Raw genomic sequence first — 19,929 nt, forward strand, 5'->3', positions numbered from 1 at the left:
AATACCATACAGCCAAGACTGAGGCTTTAACCTTGGTTTACATAGGACTAGGCTTTTTCTGGTCTAAGACACTACAGTAGAATGGCAAAAACAATAAGGGGAAACAACGGAGGAGACAGGAATGTCATTCATGTTAACATATAAATAAAGCATAAAGAAACTGCATTTAAGGCATAAAGGGCATGCAAAAGAAGTTGATATGACCAGATGGCTAAGGAGCAAGGAGAGAGCAATTCCAGAAACTGCAAGGGGACTAACAAACAGAAAAAGAGAATAAAGATTATTAAGCTTATAATGAATAAGGCAAATCCAAGGGGAATTTAACAGGAAAACTACAGACGTAGTTATGAAAAAGAAAAAATAAATAAATGTAAAAGCAAGTCAGTAGAGGTTTGACTTGAGCCAGAAATATGATTTCTCATCTGGGGAGAGACTTCAGTTTTATGGTCTTGGCATTAACAGTTTTAGAAGCTGAAGTATTGAGGAAGATCTCCTATAAATATAATAGCAGGATCCGGGAGAGCAGAAGGCAGAGACTGGCCAGAGAAGAAGGACGGGTCAAGGAGTAAGTTATATATTTAAGACCTTCAGAGATGGGTTCAGGGCTTGGCTTCCTCAGACACCAAATGAAGTATTTCCCTTTTCGGTGTCTTCATTTCCTGCTAATAAAGCTAAGATAAAAATATTTCTTTCATTTTTGTCTCATTTATGAAGACAGATGGCTCTTAAGGACTGACTGACAGATACTGATATGGTTCTAGCTGGCAATGAGGTCCTGATCTAGGTACAGACACAGCTGCAAGTCCCAGTAAAACAAATATTAGGGTGCCAAGTATTGGAGGTGAAGTTTTAAACATTAAAAAATATGTATTTCCTGTTAAATAAGTATAACACTCAAATTACTGAATTATGTACAAGATTTACTCATTGATTTGGATTTATTCACCTTCTTGTCAGCCAGTTTCAGAAACATAACCTTTAGCAAAACCACACAAGGGCTTCACAAGGTGAGAAGGAAATGCTAATTCGTTTTACCCTTTTGTGAAAAAATCCATCCAAAGTTAATTAGAATAGGTTTGCTTTTTCTTTGCAAAAATAATCCATAAGAAAGACTGATAGGCAGAGCAAACTGCGCCTTGCACAAAGGTGGTAGGATTTAAATGATTTTGAGCTGTGCTCCCAGAACTCAGTTGCCTCCAGGCATCTATCTGGTCTTTCTCGGTAAATGGCATAATTAGGGCCCGAGTGTAAACCCCAGTGCTGAAGCCTGATAGGAAGTTAATCTTCTGGGCACCATGTGGGCCAAGAGAGATGTGCCAAAAGGTCCAATTAGCAAAGGTTTCCTGTCCTAGGCTGCGCCACAGCATCACTCAGCACTGATAAACAGCTGCAGGATTTGCTTCCGAGGTGCCTCAGTTTAGCCGTGCACAAGTCCCACACACATCACAAGGGCAAACAGCTCAGTGCAAGCAAAGGGCACCACCTGTACCTTGTACCCACTGTGCAAATGGCACAAACACAGCTTTGTGAGCCAAACACAGCCACTTCTCCTTCATATGCACAGTGGGACATGAAAATCCTATAGATGCACACACCCCTGTAGAAATAGGATTTGGGTTTAGGGGTTTCAGCTGCACTAGGTATAAACTAAGGCATTTCTTACTGAATTTAGGAATACTACTGAGGGCACTTGTCATTAAGATCTGATCATAGGCCTTTTGAACCTGCTGACTGAGGCCAAGCAAGCAGAATACAGATCAAATCCATGTCATCCCAATTTTAGGCTGAGGCAGCCCAGGACCTACCAGCAGTACAGAACCCAAAAATGTTACAGCAAGTTCAGACCCCCCCACAGCCATGTATGAGAAAGTGAGAAGACGGTCATGTGTGATTTCCCATCATCTGTACAGGAGAGAGGAGAAAGTTCCTGGCTGTTGGAAAAGCACCGCAGAGCTGCAAAAGAGTGATCGGCACCCATTCTCTGCAAGCCAGAGACCCTTTCTTTTTTTGGGAGGAAAACACTTTCTTAGTAGCAGAAGGAATGCTGAGGCCCAGCACCCATGGACCCAACAAACTTCCCTCTAGGGATATTTAAGAGCAAATCTCAGTTTCAAGAGGGATGCAGGACATGGAAACTGCTCCCGAGGAATCTGACTGGAGCCGCCAGAGCAAGCAATTGTGGGATGACTACAACAATGGCAGGAGTTAATAAGGATTAAAATTGTTTTATTAAGCAGGTTCACCAGAATTTACTTATTGCTAAACCTGATTAGTTGGAGACTGTCTCTGTGTTCTTACTCAGTTGCTGCCTGCCGCCTGCTGAATAGATGGAGGGATGCTGGAGAGATTATTTCTAAGCCCTTCCCCCTTCCCTCTCCCCTCCTCTTCCAGGACCACATTGACAGTCCCAAGGGAAACAGAGGAGAGACAGGGAGAGGGCAGGATCCTGCAGCTCTCACTCAGCATATTTCACCAGGAAGCCCCACAAGGCCAGGAGAGGAGCTGCCACTTAGGACGCTGTCTCCTTTGCAAAGGATCTATTAGTACAACATACATTATACCAACACATACAAATATTTTCCCCTTCCAGGGAAGAAGCAGAGAAAGAGAAAAGAGACTTTGATCTCCAGAGTGCTACAGTGATTTTTTTATGTAATCAATACCATAAAATATCCCCAGGTCTTTCTGCTGGATTGTAACTCAGCCGATCAGTTTATGGCATGTATACTTCACCTGTGGCGAAGGCAGGCACCGGGCAGCAGCCCATGGCGTGGTGGTAAGTAACTTTGGGGAAGCTTCCTTGGGATTTTTGTAGTTTGCTGACTTGGGGTAATAACTGCCTGTGAGTCTTCGGAGATTATGAACAAAACCAGGGATTTGTTCCTGAAAGGATGAAGGGAGGGGGAGGTTGGTAATGTGTATTTCAATTGTTTTTCTCCCTCTGAGCTGACAGAATACTTTGCTTTCTGTCCGTGTAACAAAGTTTTCTATAGGGTGGGCAAACGTCCGCTGTATTTTGCCAGTAATTTGCATTGACTGGGTGGATAAGAACACTTGTCATTTAAACAGTAATTTACTCTTAAAGCATTTTACAAACATCTACTAGTTAATGCTCACAGTGCCCCGGAGAGGCAGGCAAAACAGGCGAGTAGTGAAAGGAAGAGGAATTACAATCTGAGCATTCAAGTTAAAGCAATTAAGAACTTCGCATCCAGCTGACGGCAGGTAATTGACCACTCTAATAACTATTAAGCAGCTTAGTTGAGTTAGTGTGTATTTAAGGGTTTATAGGAGCACGAGAGCCATGTGCCACCCACCAGAAAAGGCAGCGATATAGCAATGACCACGATGTGCTGGGAGAAGGGACCGATCTGTTCACGTTTGGATTTGCAGGCATCCGACCCTTTGCGATAATTATGAATGAGGCTTTAGCTCTCCTCCGTGTCTGTGTGTTGCCAGACAACCAATGAGGCTGCCAAGCAAATCGCATTCACGGGCTGCAGATTTCAGGAAGAAGCACAGAGGTGACTTTTACTCACACACATGCACTCGCTAATTTTGTGGTTTAGGAAAGTAGCCTGAAGCACCCTTTCTCTTGCAATAACTTCTGCTATGTTTTCTCCTTCTTCACCTGTCTTTTGGCTGACAGATAATCCTGGTCTGATGCCATTTCGGATGTCCCAGTGAGAACTCTTAGAGATGCCTATTCTCTCCGGAGGCAGTGACCAAGACTATAGTAACATTAGCTATGCTTCTTGTAATTCCTTGAGCCATTTCTTTCCTGTCTCCGTTGAAACTCCTTCTGTCAAAGGGGTTCATTACCAAAGAGCCAAGAGGATTTACCACCCCGATCAAGTCTCTGCAGTCGATCTAAAGACAGAGATCATGATAAATGTTGGAGGCATCAAGTACCTGCTACCTTGGAGTACTTTAGATGAATTTCCCCTGACCAGACTGAGCAAACTTAAGCTTTGCAGCAGCTATGAAGAAATCATTCAGCTGTGTGACGATTACGATGAAGACACGCATGAATTCTTCTTTGACAGGAACCCCAATGCTTTTGGGATGATTGTCAGCTTTCTAGCAGCAGGGAAGCTGATGCTCTTAAGAGACATGTGTGCCTTGTCTTTTCAGGAGGAGCTGAGATACTGGGGGATTGAGGAAACCAACCTGGAGAACTGCTGCTTTCGAAAACTATTTCAAAAACTGCAGGAGTTGGCCGAGGTACGGAAAGAAGAGGAGCTCCGGAGGAGCAAAGAAGCTGCGTGTGTCTTGGATGAGAAAACAAAATTCGGACAGTTTATGAACAGACTCAGAGATATGGTAGAAAATCCCCAGTCAGGAATCCCAGGCAAAGTCTTTGCTTGTCTCTCCATCCTCTTTGTGGCCACCACAGCTATAAGCCTTTGTGTTAGTACAATGCCAGATTTAAGAGCTGAAGAAGACAGGGTAAGTAAGCCGTTTATAACTGATCTAAACATAGGATTAAAAGAAATTTGTTTGCTTTGCTAGGTATACATCATTAAAAAGATGAAACAGATACAGAAAATCCATAGCAATGAGGTTCAAAACTGCCCCGGTAATGAAATGGTCTGCAACAGAAAACACAATAATAGCTAAAAATCAGTTTCAAAATGACATTCAAGAGTAATGTTAACAAAGTACTTCACTAACTGTGAGCTAAAATATAGGAAAGTGTTTCTGGACAGAATAGATGTTGCAGCTCTATAATACGGCATTAGTTTTCCTTCTTAAAGAGCATTTGCTAGTGTAAGTTATAAACTTGTAACACTGAGACTCAAAGTCACACTGTGGAGTTTTCAACATGTTTTACTCTCAGTTATAAGCAATCTCTTGTTTGGACACATCAGCAAAAGAAATGTTTTCCTATGACAGCTTTACTTTTAAAAACAGCCAGATGTCTTCCCTTTTGTTAACTAAGTCAAATATTTCAAGAGGAAGAAATATTCATTATTTTCTTCCCACAGCAATGTTACATTTCAATAGTTGCATAAAGATTAAAGAGATAAGAGATACATGAACAATTTTCACAGAAACAGATACTTAATGCTGGGCCTCCAAAAATCATGATTCCATGCTTATAGAACTTTATATTTGCCCCCATATATATAATATATATATATATATATATATGTATTGTAGGAGTAATGCCAAATACTAACTGAACTGCTAATCACATACAAAGCCTTTTCGAGTAAATCATCCACAGTAATTCAGAGCAAGTAAATCATGTCTGTATCATACATGAATGATCTTTTCTATAACATTTCTGTATTTCAGCATTATACAGATTTGTTATTCTAATAATAAAATGGAGGAAAGTAAAAATCAAAAGTTATTTCAGATGTAGCAATGTTCAAACTTATCAAATAACCTTGACTAGTCTGTTTAATGAATCCTTCACTTCATTTGCAAACTGTCCTTCCAAAAGTGGTGAGCAAAATCAGATTAAATAAACTCCCTACCCCACTAAGATAAGACACTCCCCAAAGTATTGTATATTAACGAATAAAGACATTTTTACATTTGTAGCACAACATGGTGTACACAACAATACATATTTTATTTCCCAAGTAGTAATTCAAAACAGCATAGTCATGGTGAAGATATGTTATGATATTTGATGTTTTTCAATAACGTTAAGGACTGTACAGAAGGCTGAAATTCCCTGTTCTATTTAACTCCTTAAATATTAACTTATATTTGCACAGGAAAACTATTACCTTTCAGTGATAAGTCTGGTGCTCTTGCAGCCTTCCACAGCTATTACTTTTGGCAGAAAAAAATGTTACCCTGTTCCAATGCTTCTTCCGAGGAAACATTTTATATATAGAACATCATTCTTAGAGTTAGATGCAAAAACATTACAAACTCTGCTCTAGGAAGTGCTTCTCACTAACTTTGTTAATGGAAGCAGTCTGATGCATTTAATTTTTATTTTCCAAGCAGTGCAGAAAAATCTTTTGTAAATACTTTTCATGGAAAAAGAAAAAGAGTACATAATATTCAGATCTCAGCTAGATGAAATATGTTATGTGTTTTTGAAAATAATTAACCGCATTTTAGAAAGGGAAGGATGTTCAGGTTTACAGGTATATCTGCTAGCTGAAGTGTAGCTACTATACCTAGACTTTCTATAAAACACTGATAACATTACTTCTTAGAGGTTTGCATAAATATACTTTAAGAACAAGCAGACTGGACTGAAACAAACTCAAAAGCAGGGATGCTTAATGTGCAGGGGAAAGGATGAAGGATGAACTTGGCAAAGGAACAGATTTGTCCAAACATCACATAATTTACATTTACAACACCAGGCTGGTGCACCTTGTCACTGTGTCCCAGAAACATAGAACAGAATATTGTAAGTCCTAGTATTTGAACCATTTAAAATTATGCCAGTGAAAATATAGTGGAATATGTGGGATAGAATACTCACACCTTATGGAAAAGCACAGAATTTGACATGTCAGATATTTTCCGTCCCTAAATTCTCAGCGTGCAACACCTGAGATTTTATTAATGGGGTTTCTAAAGAGCATATCAGCTACATCTAAACAAATAACTCACAGAGCTTAAAAATATTACTTGGTTGTGACCGAGTCACACCCAGGGAAACTGCAAGTCTGCACTGAGATTTGGTGCTCAAATTGTTCACTAGCTGGCCTCTGAAAATGACTCACAGGATGAGGCCACATTTACCAGCAACCTGGTACAGGCATGCAACACCTGAAATTTTGGCACTGGGGGCTGAAAAGATCACCTGACATCCTTTTGCCCAGAGACGAAAAACAGTCAAACTCCTTCAATCAAGTTTCTGCACAGCCTGCAATTCCACACCTGACCCTCAAGATGCCCCATCCTGAGGTTTATTCATTTCTGAGGTAAAGCCTGACTAAACCTCTATGCATAAACATGCTGAAGGTATTTTAAGAATCCATATTCCAATGTCTTTAACACTGGAAATGGAATTTATCCATTCTGAAATACAAATAAAAAAGGCTTTACCTCTGGCGAGTATGTATCACTGTAGGCTCCTTTTTCACATCATCACTGCCACACTAAGAGAGGGAGAAATGGCTGGGTTCCAGCTCAAGGAGAAGAATCAGGTTTAAAAAAATAAATAAAAAAAGGAAAAAAAATAATACAAGGTGACTTCCATTTCACTCAGAGGCTTGGCTGATCCCACCCTGCAGGCACACGAAATCACAAAATCACTTGTTCTTTTAGCAGCTGCTAAGCCAGGACTGGCTTAGGAGGAAGAAGAGCTGCCTGGGCAGGCAGAAGAGCAAACAGGAGTCCTCACCACCCAAGGGAAAGTGAAAAGTATGGTCTCTGGGAAAGGGATGGCAAGGAGCCAAGGCAGGAGCATCCGCACCAGGGCAGCCCAGTCACCCTGGCAACCCAAGGGGAGGGAAGGAGCCGACCGCATGGGCAGTGGAATGGGGAGGGGGGGCTGGCCTAAAGATAGACATGCAGCCGAAGCAAAAATATAGAGCAAGTTACTAAAATTGACACCACGCACATCCCCGAGAATATTTCAGACGACATTTAGGAACTTCCTCGTTAGAAAGAAGAAATAGAACCAGAGATATATGAGCAAACAGTTCTGTAACTATATATCACGCAAGTATGTGACGTGAAGGAAAACAGCCCCAAGCAGAGGAGGTCAAAAGTTTGGGAAAACTCTAGAGAGGTAAATTTGTGAGGCTCTAGTGATCTCAAGTTTGAGCCTGACCATGAAACAGGTGTATAAATGAATCTATCACACACAGTACTATGGAAAGACAACAAATTAGGTTATCTGCATAAAACAACTAAAATTTCACATACAATATCCATACAGCTTTATCTAGGATATTTGCAGCTATTCCTTATGGAGAGCAAACTGTCTTCAGTAAGGAAGCAAATACAGCATCACCAAAATGTGGTAATCAAGGTACACGTGTATGTAGAAGTAGAAAAGAAAGCATATTTGGCAGCAAGGAACTCTGTTTGTTATTGATCCAAACAGGTAGCAGCTGTAAGCCTGAGAGAACTACAAAGCTGAATCCTATTTAGGATAAGAAAGCTGAGACAACAAAATCTACATTTTCCTCAAACAAAGGAATTAAGTTGAGTTCAGTAGGGTCCAGGCAAAAGTCCCATCAAAGTCCCCCCAGAAGTCTCAGTCCCACATAAGAATCACTATCAGCATCCAGGGGGTGTAACTGAAACAGGCACTGCTCAGCACATCTAATCCAAAGGGAAAAAAACATCTTTACACCTGTGAAATATGGAACAAAAACACTGCAGAAGGGCTTGGACAGTAAGATTATCTACTTTGAAGCACTCTTGGGATTTTTTTTTTTTTTGGAAGAGATTTCTTTTAATGAGTCCCTAAAATTGGCATCCTCTGGAGAAATGACTCAGCAGAAAAGGTACAGCAAGGACTTTTCTTCAGGAAAGGCAAGGAAATTAGGATCAGGGAAGAAAAAAAAAAAAAAGAAAAGGAAACCTCAGATATTTCCATTCCGTTTCCCTCAGCACTGGTGGCAATGACGTCTTTTTCTCCTGATGCAGAAGTCTCCAAAAAATTACACTTATATGACATCTCAGTTAAGAGAGAAGGAAACATCTATTCTCTGTTCTCGCTCTGTTCTCCAGTGATAAGTGAGTGGTCCGACCTTGTTACTACTCATTTTTATGTTTGCTCCTAAATGATCTTGATAGGCCTGTAATTGCTTTAGGTATTGTATGTAAGCTAATGAAAGAGAACCAACATACAAAGCAACCGGTATTGTCAGGCCTAATGAGTTTATCTTGAAACTTAGTATATTCATTTGCTGAAGCTCCAGTTCATGGGTTCATTTGATTACATGGAAATCTAACTTATTTTAAAAGACTACGTTTTTGGTCACTGGTTATATTGAGAATCCAGAAAACATGAACAAAAGCAGAAAAAAACAACAACACAGAGATACATAATAAACAGGACCATTTCTAAATACATATATGTATTTTTTTCATTCTACTTCATTATTAGAATCATAGAATGAATCCCAGAATGGTTTGGGTTGGAAGGGATCTTAAAGCCCATTTAATTCCACCCCCCTGCCATGGGCAGGAACTCCTCCCAGTAGCCCAGGCTGACCCCAGCCCCATCCACCCTGGCCTTGGGCACTGCCAGGGATGGGTCACCCACAGCTTCTCTGGGCAACTATTCTGGAGGCCCCGACTTAGGTTTTTTGATGCTTGATGTTGCTGCTGCTGTCCGTATCACTCTGAAAATGGCCTATTTGGCTTGTAACCTAGAGGAAACTGCCCAGAAACACATTTTCTTTAAAAGTGGCATTACAGAGGTTTATAGGAGGAAAAGCAATTTATTGGTCTTCCTGTGAAGAGAAGGAAAATCAGACAAGACATTTGTTTCACCAGGGTTACTATTGCCGCAGCTAAATGGGGTAATTAAAAAACGTCACATTGACTTGCAGTTAACCAGTTCAGTATGTGAAGATATGTGTGCAGGAGATATATCCTCAGCATTCAAGCTATTAAATCCATTGTGAAGACATTATAACATTATACTCCAATCCTGCCCATAACCTGCAAATAACACTAAATCTCGCTAGTGCACTTATTGAAAGAAAACTTGAAGGACTTGGGGATGAGTGGAGAAGATAATAACCTATATAGTGTCACTGAGAGGTGTGCAAACCCAGTCCTACTGCTCGCAGTCTGCAAAGATAAGGCTCTCCATCAAAGTGTAATTTGGCCAACTGGTAGAAGTAATCACCTTTGTTAAACAGGATATGACAGCTGAATTTAGACAGATACCCTTGGCTACTGACTTTATAGCTTTTAAATAACAGGGTCTAAACACAGATCAAAAAAAGAATTTTCTAACTGAATATCCAGGGCAAAATGATTCTTGCTGTACAATACCTTTTTTCAATGAGTAGTTAAGAGTACTATTAATGAAGTGGGGCACTATTCGGACTATATTTGACCAGCAAGGGTATTTGACAGTAACTCTATGTTCAAATTTATCTTCTAATACAAGGTATATATCACACAAACTATGGCCCAGAATTACATGTTCTACTGTAGAGAGATTAATGAAGTTCTGACTTTCAGAAACACTTTGAATGCTCATTTAAAAGCGTAAGACCAAAAAGACACGTGTACATGCCTATTTACAAATATATTGGTATATACATATGACTTGAAATTACTTGGAACAAAATAAAGCTGGACAAGCTTTAGTTTTATTGCATCTGCCCAAGAATTTTTCTGGCTTTTTATCAGAACACGTATTGTGGACACTCACTTGCCTAAATTATCTAGTCATTCAGTACAGTTCTGATTTCTTCTAACCATTTTAATCACAAATTAAAATATTCCAACATTTGAGGATATCAAAAAGTGTTTCACTGAGGCACCAAAAAAACATCTACAAGGTGCACTTAGCACAGGTTGTATTAGTTAAATAACAATTGAATAAAGATATAAACATAAGCTGTGGAAAAAAAAAAGAATATTGAAGTATTTTGATATATACATATTATTGCATTATGGGACATACCTGTTTTTTGCAGCTTACATATCCATACAGTAATGTCAAAAGTTTAGACCTTGGAATTGGATCATTATGTTAAGACACTCATTTAACAGTTGCACACTATTAGTGATTATTTTCCAAGCATCCACAAAGAGCATTGCATATTTCAGCATTAAATATAATATATACAACAACATTGGTGAAGTCTACACTACTTAAGCCCTGCTCTACATAACCAGAGAGGGGCACCAGGGGGATAGATCCTGCTGAACATCCCTGTCTCAGCTCACGTCCACTGCCACAGAGAGCAATTTTCTTTAGAAGCTCTGGACACTCCATTTCCGTGACTAAATGGATTCTGCATGATTTTCAGAAGCTGTCTCTGCCAGCACAAGGTCCAGTGTTCAGAAGGCACAACCAGACATTATTAGTTTGCCTTATGTTCATCCAGCTTTGGCTGTATCCCAACAGCACTAAGACTCCCGGCTCTGCACACTATCCTGGGGGAACCCCCAGCTGCTCTAGCTGCTCTGCAACAGGCAGGCAATCAACTGCAACTCAGTGTGCCGGCACATGTGCTCCTCCCTGGGAATCATGCTTTCTTCTCCTTTCTACGCTTTCAAGTTTGCAATAGCCACACTAGGAAAAACCCTGTTCACTTTCCTCACTTGAGTCATCTCAGGGGGTTCAGCACAGATCATTACCTAATAAATGCTTTCTTTGGAAGATGGGTATTTCCTCCCATGGAGAAGGCACTCTATCTTTGGAAAATGCTATTTGGAATCAATGTATCCTCCAAATTCATAGAAGTAAGGCATCAAGCATTAAAAATAAACAACCACCCAAATTTCTCTGTGCTGTAGAAATTCCTCCTTGAATGTGACAGAAATCTCTGAGGACTCTTCAGCTTACTGCTACAGCCAAAATCAGAATCTGGTATTTTAGTTCCGAAGATGCACGAGCAGATCTAATTGCTAATTTCACTGCAGCTTCAGAGCTACGAACTGCATATGCTGTGCTTACTCCCACACTGTCAGCTCCTCCTGTCAGCACCAGTATTTTCCCCTAAAACAGATTCAGCCATATGTGGGGCCCTGCTGTACGCCCTGCAGTACACAGGTAAAATAACAGGTACCTCTGCTGCAAAGAGCTTACGATGCAGGAGGAATGGAGCAGAGAAGAAACGGTAATAGTGCAAAAGATTTGATCAGAGGTAAAACTGGAAATTGAAAGTCTTTCTTCTAAGTCCCAGATAAATACCTGTCATTTTGAGTATATTGTTTCTCACAGTTACAAAACGAAGTCTGCTAAATTTCTTACTGGAAAAATAAAGAAAAAGATAATACCTCCACATCTCTCTCCGAATAAAAATGTTCTGGGGTCACCAATTGGCTTAGATCAAATTGAAATTCTTCAGATTGATTCTCACAGTGTTTGCAGAATAAGGACCCAAGCTTAAGAGTTAATCGAAGTATTTTATTTCAGTTACATTTCCTCCCCAGAGGGGATGATCTGTGTTGGATACAGAGATAAAAATTTCCCCTTCTCTATGTTCTTTGTAATGCCCACATTAATATAATCCCACTATTAGTTTAGTTTCCTCAAATTTACTAGTTAGAGCAATTGTTTTCATAAGTCCAGGTTTCTTTCCCATAAAGCAAAATGAGTGGAAAATCGTTCTGTGATCAGAATACACAGCACTCCTTTAACCAGCTCATCATTCTGTAAATCAGGTTACAGTTCTCTCTCAGCAGGCAGTAAACCTTTTGATTTTATTGCATGGCTCTGTAACCATAAATCCAAGTTTTGAAGTGATCCATAACATGGGGTTTTCAAGTTCTCCCTGGCCGTCATTTGATTCAGCAGAGCATGGTTTCATTATTCAAATAATTGCAGCAATGCAGTCACAGTGATTCAGCAGTACCGCCAGCACTGCAGCTGGATCCCACAGCTCCAGGTAGACAGGGAACACAGACTGGTACAAGACTTACTAACTGAATTGTCATTTTACGGCCAAAAGAGATTTCTTTCCTGCGTCTGTTCATTTTGTGACACAGAGAGGGATAAGAATACCTGGGAGATGGTTTGGTATCTTGGTTATACAAAAATCTATGCAAAGTTTTTGGTCTGGTTCCACTTCATCTTAATGACTTTCCAGACTTGTAGACTCACTCTGTAGACCCACTGTGTGAGAGAGAAGAACCGAAGCTTATTTTTTCACTGCTACATTACCCTGCATTTTTGTCCACAGAGGGAATTCTCTGGGGACAAGCTACAGCCCATGATGCAGTGCCCACGTATAACCTTGAGAAGTGCAGAAGGCTGGAAAACAGCACCTTGCCCAGGAAATAAGTCAACCTTGGGCTTAGAGAGGATGCATACACAGGATACATACAGGGAGAAGGGTCTGAGCAGTAACTGGCTGTATCTGAACGTGCCAAAATAAATTGGGATGTGCCAGGGTAAGTTTAGCAGATGTGGACTGTGACCTTGCACTAACCCCGCTGCCAGGCATTTCTGGTGTGAAAGATGGCATTCTGGCAGCTTGTCCCTCAACTGCAGAGTACTAAGCAGGTCCAGGTCCTGTCTGTCACTGTTTAAAGCTCCAAGAGGAGGCTGAACCAAGAAGAGTCAAGCATATTGCTTTATTGAGTTCCTTCTCTGCTTCGTTCTGTGTTTGTTTAGCGTCTTTCTGGGTGACTGAGCACCAAAACAGCCTTTACTCAGAAGCAATCACTACTGAGTCTAGGGTGGATCTAGCTGGGAAGATGTTTCAGATCCTTTCTGTCCAACACTTATTTGTTTTATGTCGATGAGCCAGCTGGTTTCCATAAATGTACCCTGCAAATAACAATGCTTGCATGTAGTGATTCAAGCATGATTTCTAACTGGGTTTAAAGACTTTTATCAGCTCAGATCCATAAATAATATTACTTGTCTTTCTAAAGGGTAAATATCCACTTCAGAAATACTGGGGTAAATCTTCAGCAGCAGAAAACTAATCATGAGGTCAGGTAATGATTCAGAACAGCTTTTCCCTAGCATATTTTAATTATAAAATGCCTCAGAGTGCAACCAAGTGGGTTACAAATAGTCAGTGCAAAGAAGATCCTGAGGACATGAGAACAGCTCCTTGGTGCTCTTATCCAGTTATCTATAAATGAGTTTATAATAATAATTGTTCTCCTTGTCTAGAAAATGTAAACAAGTACATTGCATATGGAAACCAAGGTGGACAGATGAGATATATATTCTGCAAGGGAGATTCTGATTCAGTCTCCCTGGGCATTGCTACAACTATTGATGCATGTACAGATATTATTTTCACTAGATGAGATTTATATCTGTTGTAAGATAGGATAGTACAGCATAATTCTAAGATCTGGTTTTGTTTATTAACCTAGATGTCATTATGCTTTAATTAATGTTTCCTGGTAAACTAAGAGGGCACTTGGCCAGGAAATTTATCTTATTTATCCTATCTTGTGAGCGGCACATATCTCAAGTTCATTTAGCTTGAATTCACTGTTAGGGAATAAATTTCACTTCTCTAAGCTCACTTGTGCAATTAAGGCCTGCGATTTAGATGCAACACATCACTCTGGCCAGTGCTGGCATCAGAGGTGCTGAATTTCTGAACCTCAGATCCTTTCAAAAAATGTACTGCAAGAAAGTTACAGTTGCTTAAACTTTTGTAAGGAGAGTAGATTAAGAAAGCAAAATATATAGAATTATTGATTATAAACAGGATATAGACTTGACTAGATGAACCCATGGTTCACCCAGGCTTTAAAACTGCAGTCCCAGTCCTTTGCACCTCACAAAAGAAAAGGGCCAGAGAAAGGCAAAAGGGATGGAATGGCTTCACTAAGGCAGGCAGAATTCCTGAGGACAGGAACAAGCTATGACCTGGACTGCGATAGAAGTCTACAAAATTGTAAATAGCAGGAAATGAGGAAACGTCCATTGACTATTTAGAGTCCTTCCCAGTATGAGAGCTTAGCGGCATCAGATGGAACCAACAGGAACTTCGTTCAAAGCAAAGAAAGAAGCAAGTTTGCATGCAGTAGGCAACAGACAAAAAGAATGGCCCAACTTTATAGATGAGAAACACAAACACCACCTCCAGCGTAGGAAGCTCTGGAGTAGAAAACAGAAGCCAGGAGACTTGTCTTGGGCACCCGTGCCTTCTCAGGCTGGTAGAATAGGGCACTGGGCTAACTGGACTCACTGTGGCCATACTTACTTTTTATTATGAGCCTATTGTTTTCATATCAAAAGAGAAGTTAATAAAAGTATCCAAAAATGAGCATTTATTTACTGTAACGCTATAAACATTCCAGTACATAACAGAACCCAGAAAATGAGCCATTACCTTATACAGCAGAAGGAAATAATGAAAAAGAAGTATGAATTGCTTATTATCTCTGGCGGCAGAGAAATTTGAAACAGCCACTTTACTTCTTTGAGGTGGTGTATAAATTTAAGAAATCATTCAATATTTCAAACCATCAGGCTCAGTATATAATTTTTTATATACAAATCATTGTGTCCTTTGTTGCTGAACCAAATGTTCTTTTCATACATGAGATCAATACCAGGCACTCTTTTTATTACATTCACACCATACGTTGTAGAATTCAGCTAGAGACAAGTTCCATAAATCCTGATAAATTCTTGCACTATTCAGAAGTAAATCTGCAGGAAGTATAAAGTGTTAGATGCTCACTCACTGCTAGCTTTGTTCTAATTGTTCTCCCATCACAGTCAATGACAGGATGAGTACTGATTGATGCCATGATAGTGTAAAACATCTCAGAGGGTTTTGTGGAAAAATCCCACCCAAAACTTTTTGTAGTCAGTTATAAATAAAACCTCATGTTCCCTCCATGTTCGTGATCAGTGCTGCATTGGTCTGGTGCTTTTATAAGTTCTACTACACCATGATACTATGGGTATAAAAATGCAGTCAGGAGGAGAAAGAAGTCAGTGATAAATTTGACTCAAAGATATAAAAATAAAAGCTTAGAATTCTGCTCTAGTTAATATTGAGGTCAAGAGAGGGAATTTTTTGTTTTGCTTTGGCAGTCTTTGATCACTAGAATTTCCCAAATGTGTTTGCTTTGTTCCGAAAGAGGAAATATATAGAAGCTGTTTTTCCACAGAAACTCCTTTATTCGCCATTTTTGCTAAACACCTCTCATTGATCAGAATATTTGGCTTATAATTGGACAGTTCACTGAAAGTAACTAACATCTGACAGGAGGTTGGTGACAATAGCAAATCTGAAATCTACCATTGACATAGGGGTGTCTGTATTTTGGTAAGTACATGGTATTTGAAGTCAGTGTGCTATTTTGCCTACTCTTTGGACAACAGCTGTAGGTGGAACATAAAGCACTACAAGGTCTGAAATCATCAAAAATACTGAGAAACAGAAATTGGCTTTGGTGTTTGTTGTTTCCTCTTTTTCCCTCTTACTACAATATTTGCTGTTTTGAATGGAATATTCAAAAGGATCAAGAATCTTCAAAATGACTGGTGTTAGAGAGGGATAGCCTATATAAAACATGTGACATATATTACATAATAAATATAAATATTCCTAATACATAAAACATTCACATGCAAATTCATTGGAAGAAATTTATCTCCCAATGTGAAATTTGTGACAATGTGCTTATCCAGGGTCTTATACTCTTTCTAGACATTGCCAATAGAGAAATAAGCAGAGAGGCAGAGAAAGAGGCCTGGACATCTCTGGCAGACATTGTATAAGGATTGACTAAATAATTGTATAGCTACGTTATGGAATGGAGTGAAATGGCCCTACTGCTAGATGATTGCCCAGCTGTGTTATTTCTAGGGTTCAACCTAGTCACCTCCATGCAGAACTACAGTACTGCATGGATAAATCAGTTCCCTCCAAGATAAACAAGGATGGTTTTGCTGCATGCTTTCATCCCACATAGGCATGTCTGAGGCAAACACATCCTTTTTCCATCTCTCCAAAAAAAAAAAAAGGAAAAGAAACCAAGCACAGAATTCACTGCATTAATCAGTGTCAGAGACTGCGATACTGTAACTCTCTTGATTTCTGCAGAAGTAGAAGCAAAAGGGGCTGGTTTGAATCATATACAAACATTTCTGAAGTGTCTTTTGCAAAGTATATAAAAAAGACAAAGTGTGCTAACAGGGGAAAACTCACCATCCTTTATATCCACAGTTCTGCACAAAGGAAAAATAAAATGCACAGTTATGCTCTTGAAAAGTTTGGCTTGAAGAATGCTCTTCTGAAAAATGAAATATGCATTTGGGAAGCTGCCTGCACAAATTGCTTTCTCTAAGCACAAATAACTTCCCATGGGGATTACTGAGGCAACCGAGGTTGGAGAGAAGAAAAAAACTCCCAATCAGTTCTTCCCACACTACTCCTTAACTTACATACTCTGTTCAAGAGACATCCTAGATCTTAACAGTTAAAATTCCCAGCAAACAATTTTTTTCTTGTATTTTCCAAGGAAGGAATAGTGAAAACTACACATTGATTTGAGAGCAGCATCACCTGTAAATGTATAAAAGTAGATAAATAGCAGATGTAGTGGAAATTCAGCCAAGTTAACAAAAAATAAAATAAATCTTGATGGGACCAATGAATAATTCACAGGCCACATCACTGGAGTGACCACAGGCAGGTCTGTGAAGAGTCCATGCTGTGCTGTACAAATAATTTACAACAGAAAAAACGTGAACACTGCATAACAATATTGCTGATCACAAGCAATCTTATCAAGCCAAGTCAGCAACTCTGCAAACATCAATGCACTCTAGGTACTGTCACTGCAATGACTTCAAATAGGGCTATAACCTCATCATCTACACATGACTCTAGCAGAAGCGAGTCTTTGTTACCTTTTGAGATGTCTATTTTGAGAGAAATTATGATCTCGTTTGTCCACTGTGCGTAAAGAGCAAAAATCCCCAGAGTGCTAACTCCCCAAAGAGATGAATTGTTCTGACACACTGTGATAAAAAAAAAAAAAAAAAAAAAAGTACAAGATATATTATGATTTTACCCGGGGAGTCTCAGATAGCCAAGGATCATAACATGTGATAATGATGACAGAACTACAGGCTATTTTTATATAGGTTTATATTTTTTATATAGGTTTATTTATATATTGGCTTTTGCTCGTTCATTGCCTGAACAACAAAAAAATATTATGTCTCAAGAATAGCTGTAATTCTATCAAAAAGGGCACTCTCAAAAAAACATCACATCACGTTTGATGCAGAGTGTAACTGAACACTGTGAGCAACTTTAATTAGTAATAGGGGTATGTGTTTCCCATGGTGTTTTTCATCAATATTGCTTGTGAAACGTGGCTGAGAATGGATAATAGCATATAAGGAACGGTTCCTGTATTCTCTCATTTACCCAAATAATCAGGCATTAGTTTGCATTTTCCTCCTCATTTCACTGCAATAGGCCAAAAAAAAATTTCATTTAAGCTCAGGAAAACAGAATAAAAAATAAAATAAATGTGAATCTGAGGTAGCAAACTAAAGCAATTCCTTTGATAACAAAACCAAGGAAAGCACTGCTCATAGCATGGAGTCTTAATACCGGGAGAGGATTCTTCAAGGCAAGTTCTGCCTACAGGAGGGTATTTATTTTCCTTTCAATTGTAGTTATAAAACATTTGTAAATATAGAAAGAAACATGATTTGCATATGGATAACTGAGCCAAGGATCCAGATGACTTACTGAATCTCTCTGAACCACTTTTAATTGCACCAGAGTACGCAACTTTTGTGAAAGCACCATGCGTTGAACAGCACCAGAAGTTTGCAGAGACTTTTGAACATTAATCTTTCTTTTGAAGAGACACTATATTTTGTATAGGTTAATGAACCAGTCAAATTTAAATTAATTTGAGAGCTGCAGGTTGGAACTTAGAGGCTGTATGCTCAGAGGGAGTTGAGTTTTTCTCATATTCAGAAAAGAGTTTCATGCATTTGGACTGGAAGAAGCAAAATAATAAAATAAGCAGGCAGTATATCTGTTCATCTAAATATTTAATGTGCTTATTACCTCCTATTCACCATTGAAAGACAGCTACCATACAACCTGCTAGCTGGGATTTTTATTATTTCTGATGCTACTGACTCAAGAAGGTACGCATGGCTGCTTCTTTAATATTTTTGGATGCTGGCTCGCAGACTGTTCTTTTATTTAATTCTCTTTTTGTTTTCTGTCAGGGTGAGTGTTCCCAGAAGTGCTATTACATCTTTGTCATAGAGACCATCTGTGTGGCTTGGTTTTCCCTGGAGTTCTGCCTCCGATTCATTCAAGCAAGGAGCAAGTGTCAATTCTTCAAAGGGCCCCTGAATATAATTGACTTCTTGGCTATTTCACCCTATTATGTCTCCCTCATCTTGGCAGAGGATGACTCAAACGAGGCGGATGACAGGCCAAGCAGCAACACATATTTGGAGAAGGTTGGTTTGGTGCTACGGGTTTTACGTGCCTTGAGGATCTTGTATGTAATGCGCCTTGCCCGGCACTCCTTGGGCTTGCAGACTTTGGGCCTCACAGTTCGGAAATGCACACGAGAATTTGGCCTGCTTTTACTCTTCTTATGCGTGGCTGTCACTCTATTCTCTCCTTTGGTCTATCTTGCCGAGAACGAATCAGGCAAGGTGCTTGAATTCACAAGCATACCTGCCTCTTACTGGTGGGCCATCATTTCAATGACCACTGTGGGGTACGGAGATATGGTACCGCGGAGCGTCCCAGGCCAGATGGTAGCTCTGAGCAGCATCCTCAGTGGGATTCTCATCATGTCTTTTCCCGCAACATCAATATTCCACACTTTTTCCCATTCCTACTCGGAGCTGAGGAAGGAACATGAACGATTGCAGTCTCGGGTAAACAGAGTAAAAAATGCCAATCATTCTGGCGAAAGTGACACCTTCAATGACACAGACAGCTTGATCCTGGAGGAGCCAGCATCACCGATCAAATACATTTATACGGGGAACTAAGCCTTGCTGTAAAACATTCCTAAGAACAGGAATAGAAATATACATATGTATGTCAACATAATACATTAAGCAAAGCAAGAAAATTAGGTTGCAATGCTATTTTTCTCTCTCAGGATAGGTATAACAAAGCAGTACAAGCCAATGCAGCTGGCTCCAACACATCATTATGAAGGCAGAGGTTTTGAGAATGGCAAAAGTCGGAGTTTATTCGGTAATAAATAAATATTCATTCTTTACTAGGACTAACGATAAGATTCAACTTTGTCTCTGCCAGTTATGTATCTTGCTGAAAAACTAATATTGAATGAATAGCAAACAAA

The 19,929-nt window shown here is 39.6% G+C and overlaps 1 protein-coding gene across 1 annotated transcript; it reads left to right on the forward strand.

Annotated features, from left to right (window-relative positions):
• The first annotated feature begins 3,699 nt into the window (after positions 1–3,699).
• KCNG4 (potassium voltage-gated channel modifier subfamily G member 4) lies at positions 3,700–19,609 on the forward strand. Its single transcript, XM_035543598.1, has 2 exons — positions 3,700–4,449; positions 18,824–19,609. The coding sequence occupies exons 1-2, from the start codon at positions 3,700–3,702 to the stop codon at positions 19,607–19,609; spliced, it is 1,536 nt and encodes a 511-aa protein (XP_035399491.1).
• The last annotated feature ends 320 nt before the right edge of the window (positions 19,610–19,929 follow it).

This window comes from Cygnus atratus, chromosome 12 (genome assembly GCF_013377495.2).
Source record: "Cygnus atratus isolate AKBS03 ecotype Queensland, Australia chromosome 12, CAtr_DNAZoo_HiC_assembly, whole genome shotgun sequence".
In the NCBI taxonomy this organism is placed as follows: Eukaryota; Metazoa; Chordata; class Aves; order Anseriformes; family Anatidae; genus Cygnus; species Cygnus atratus.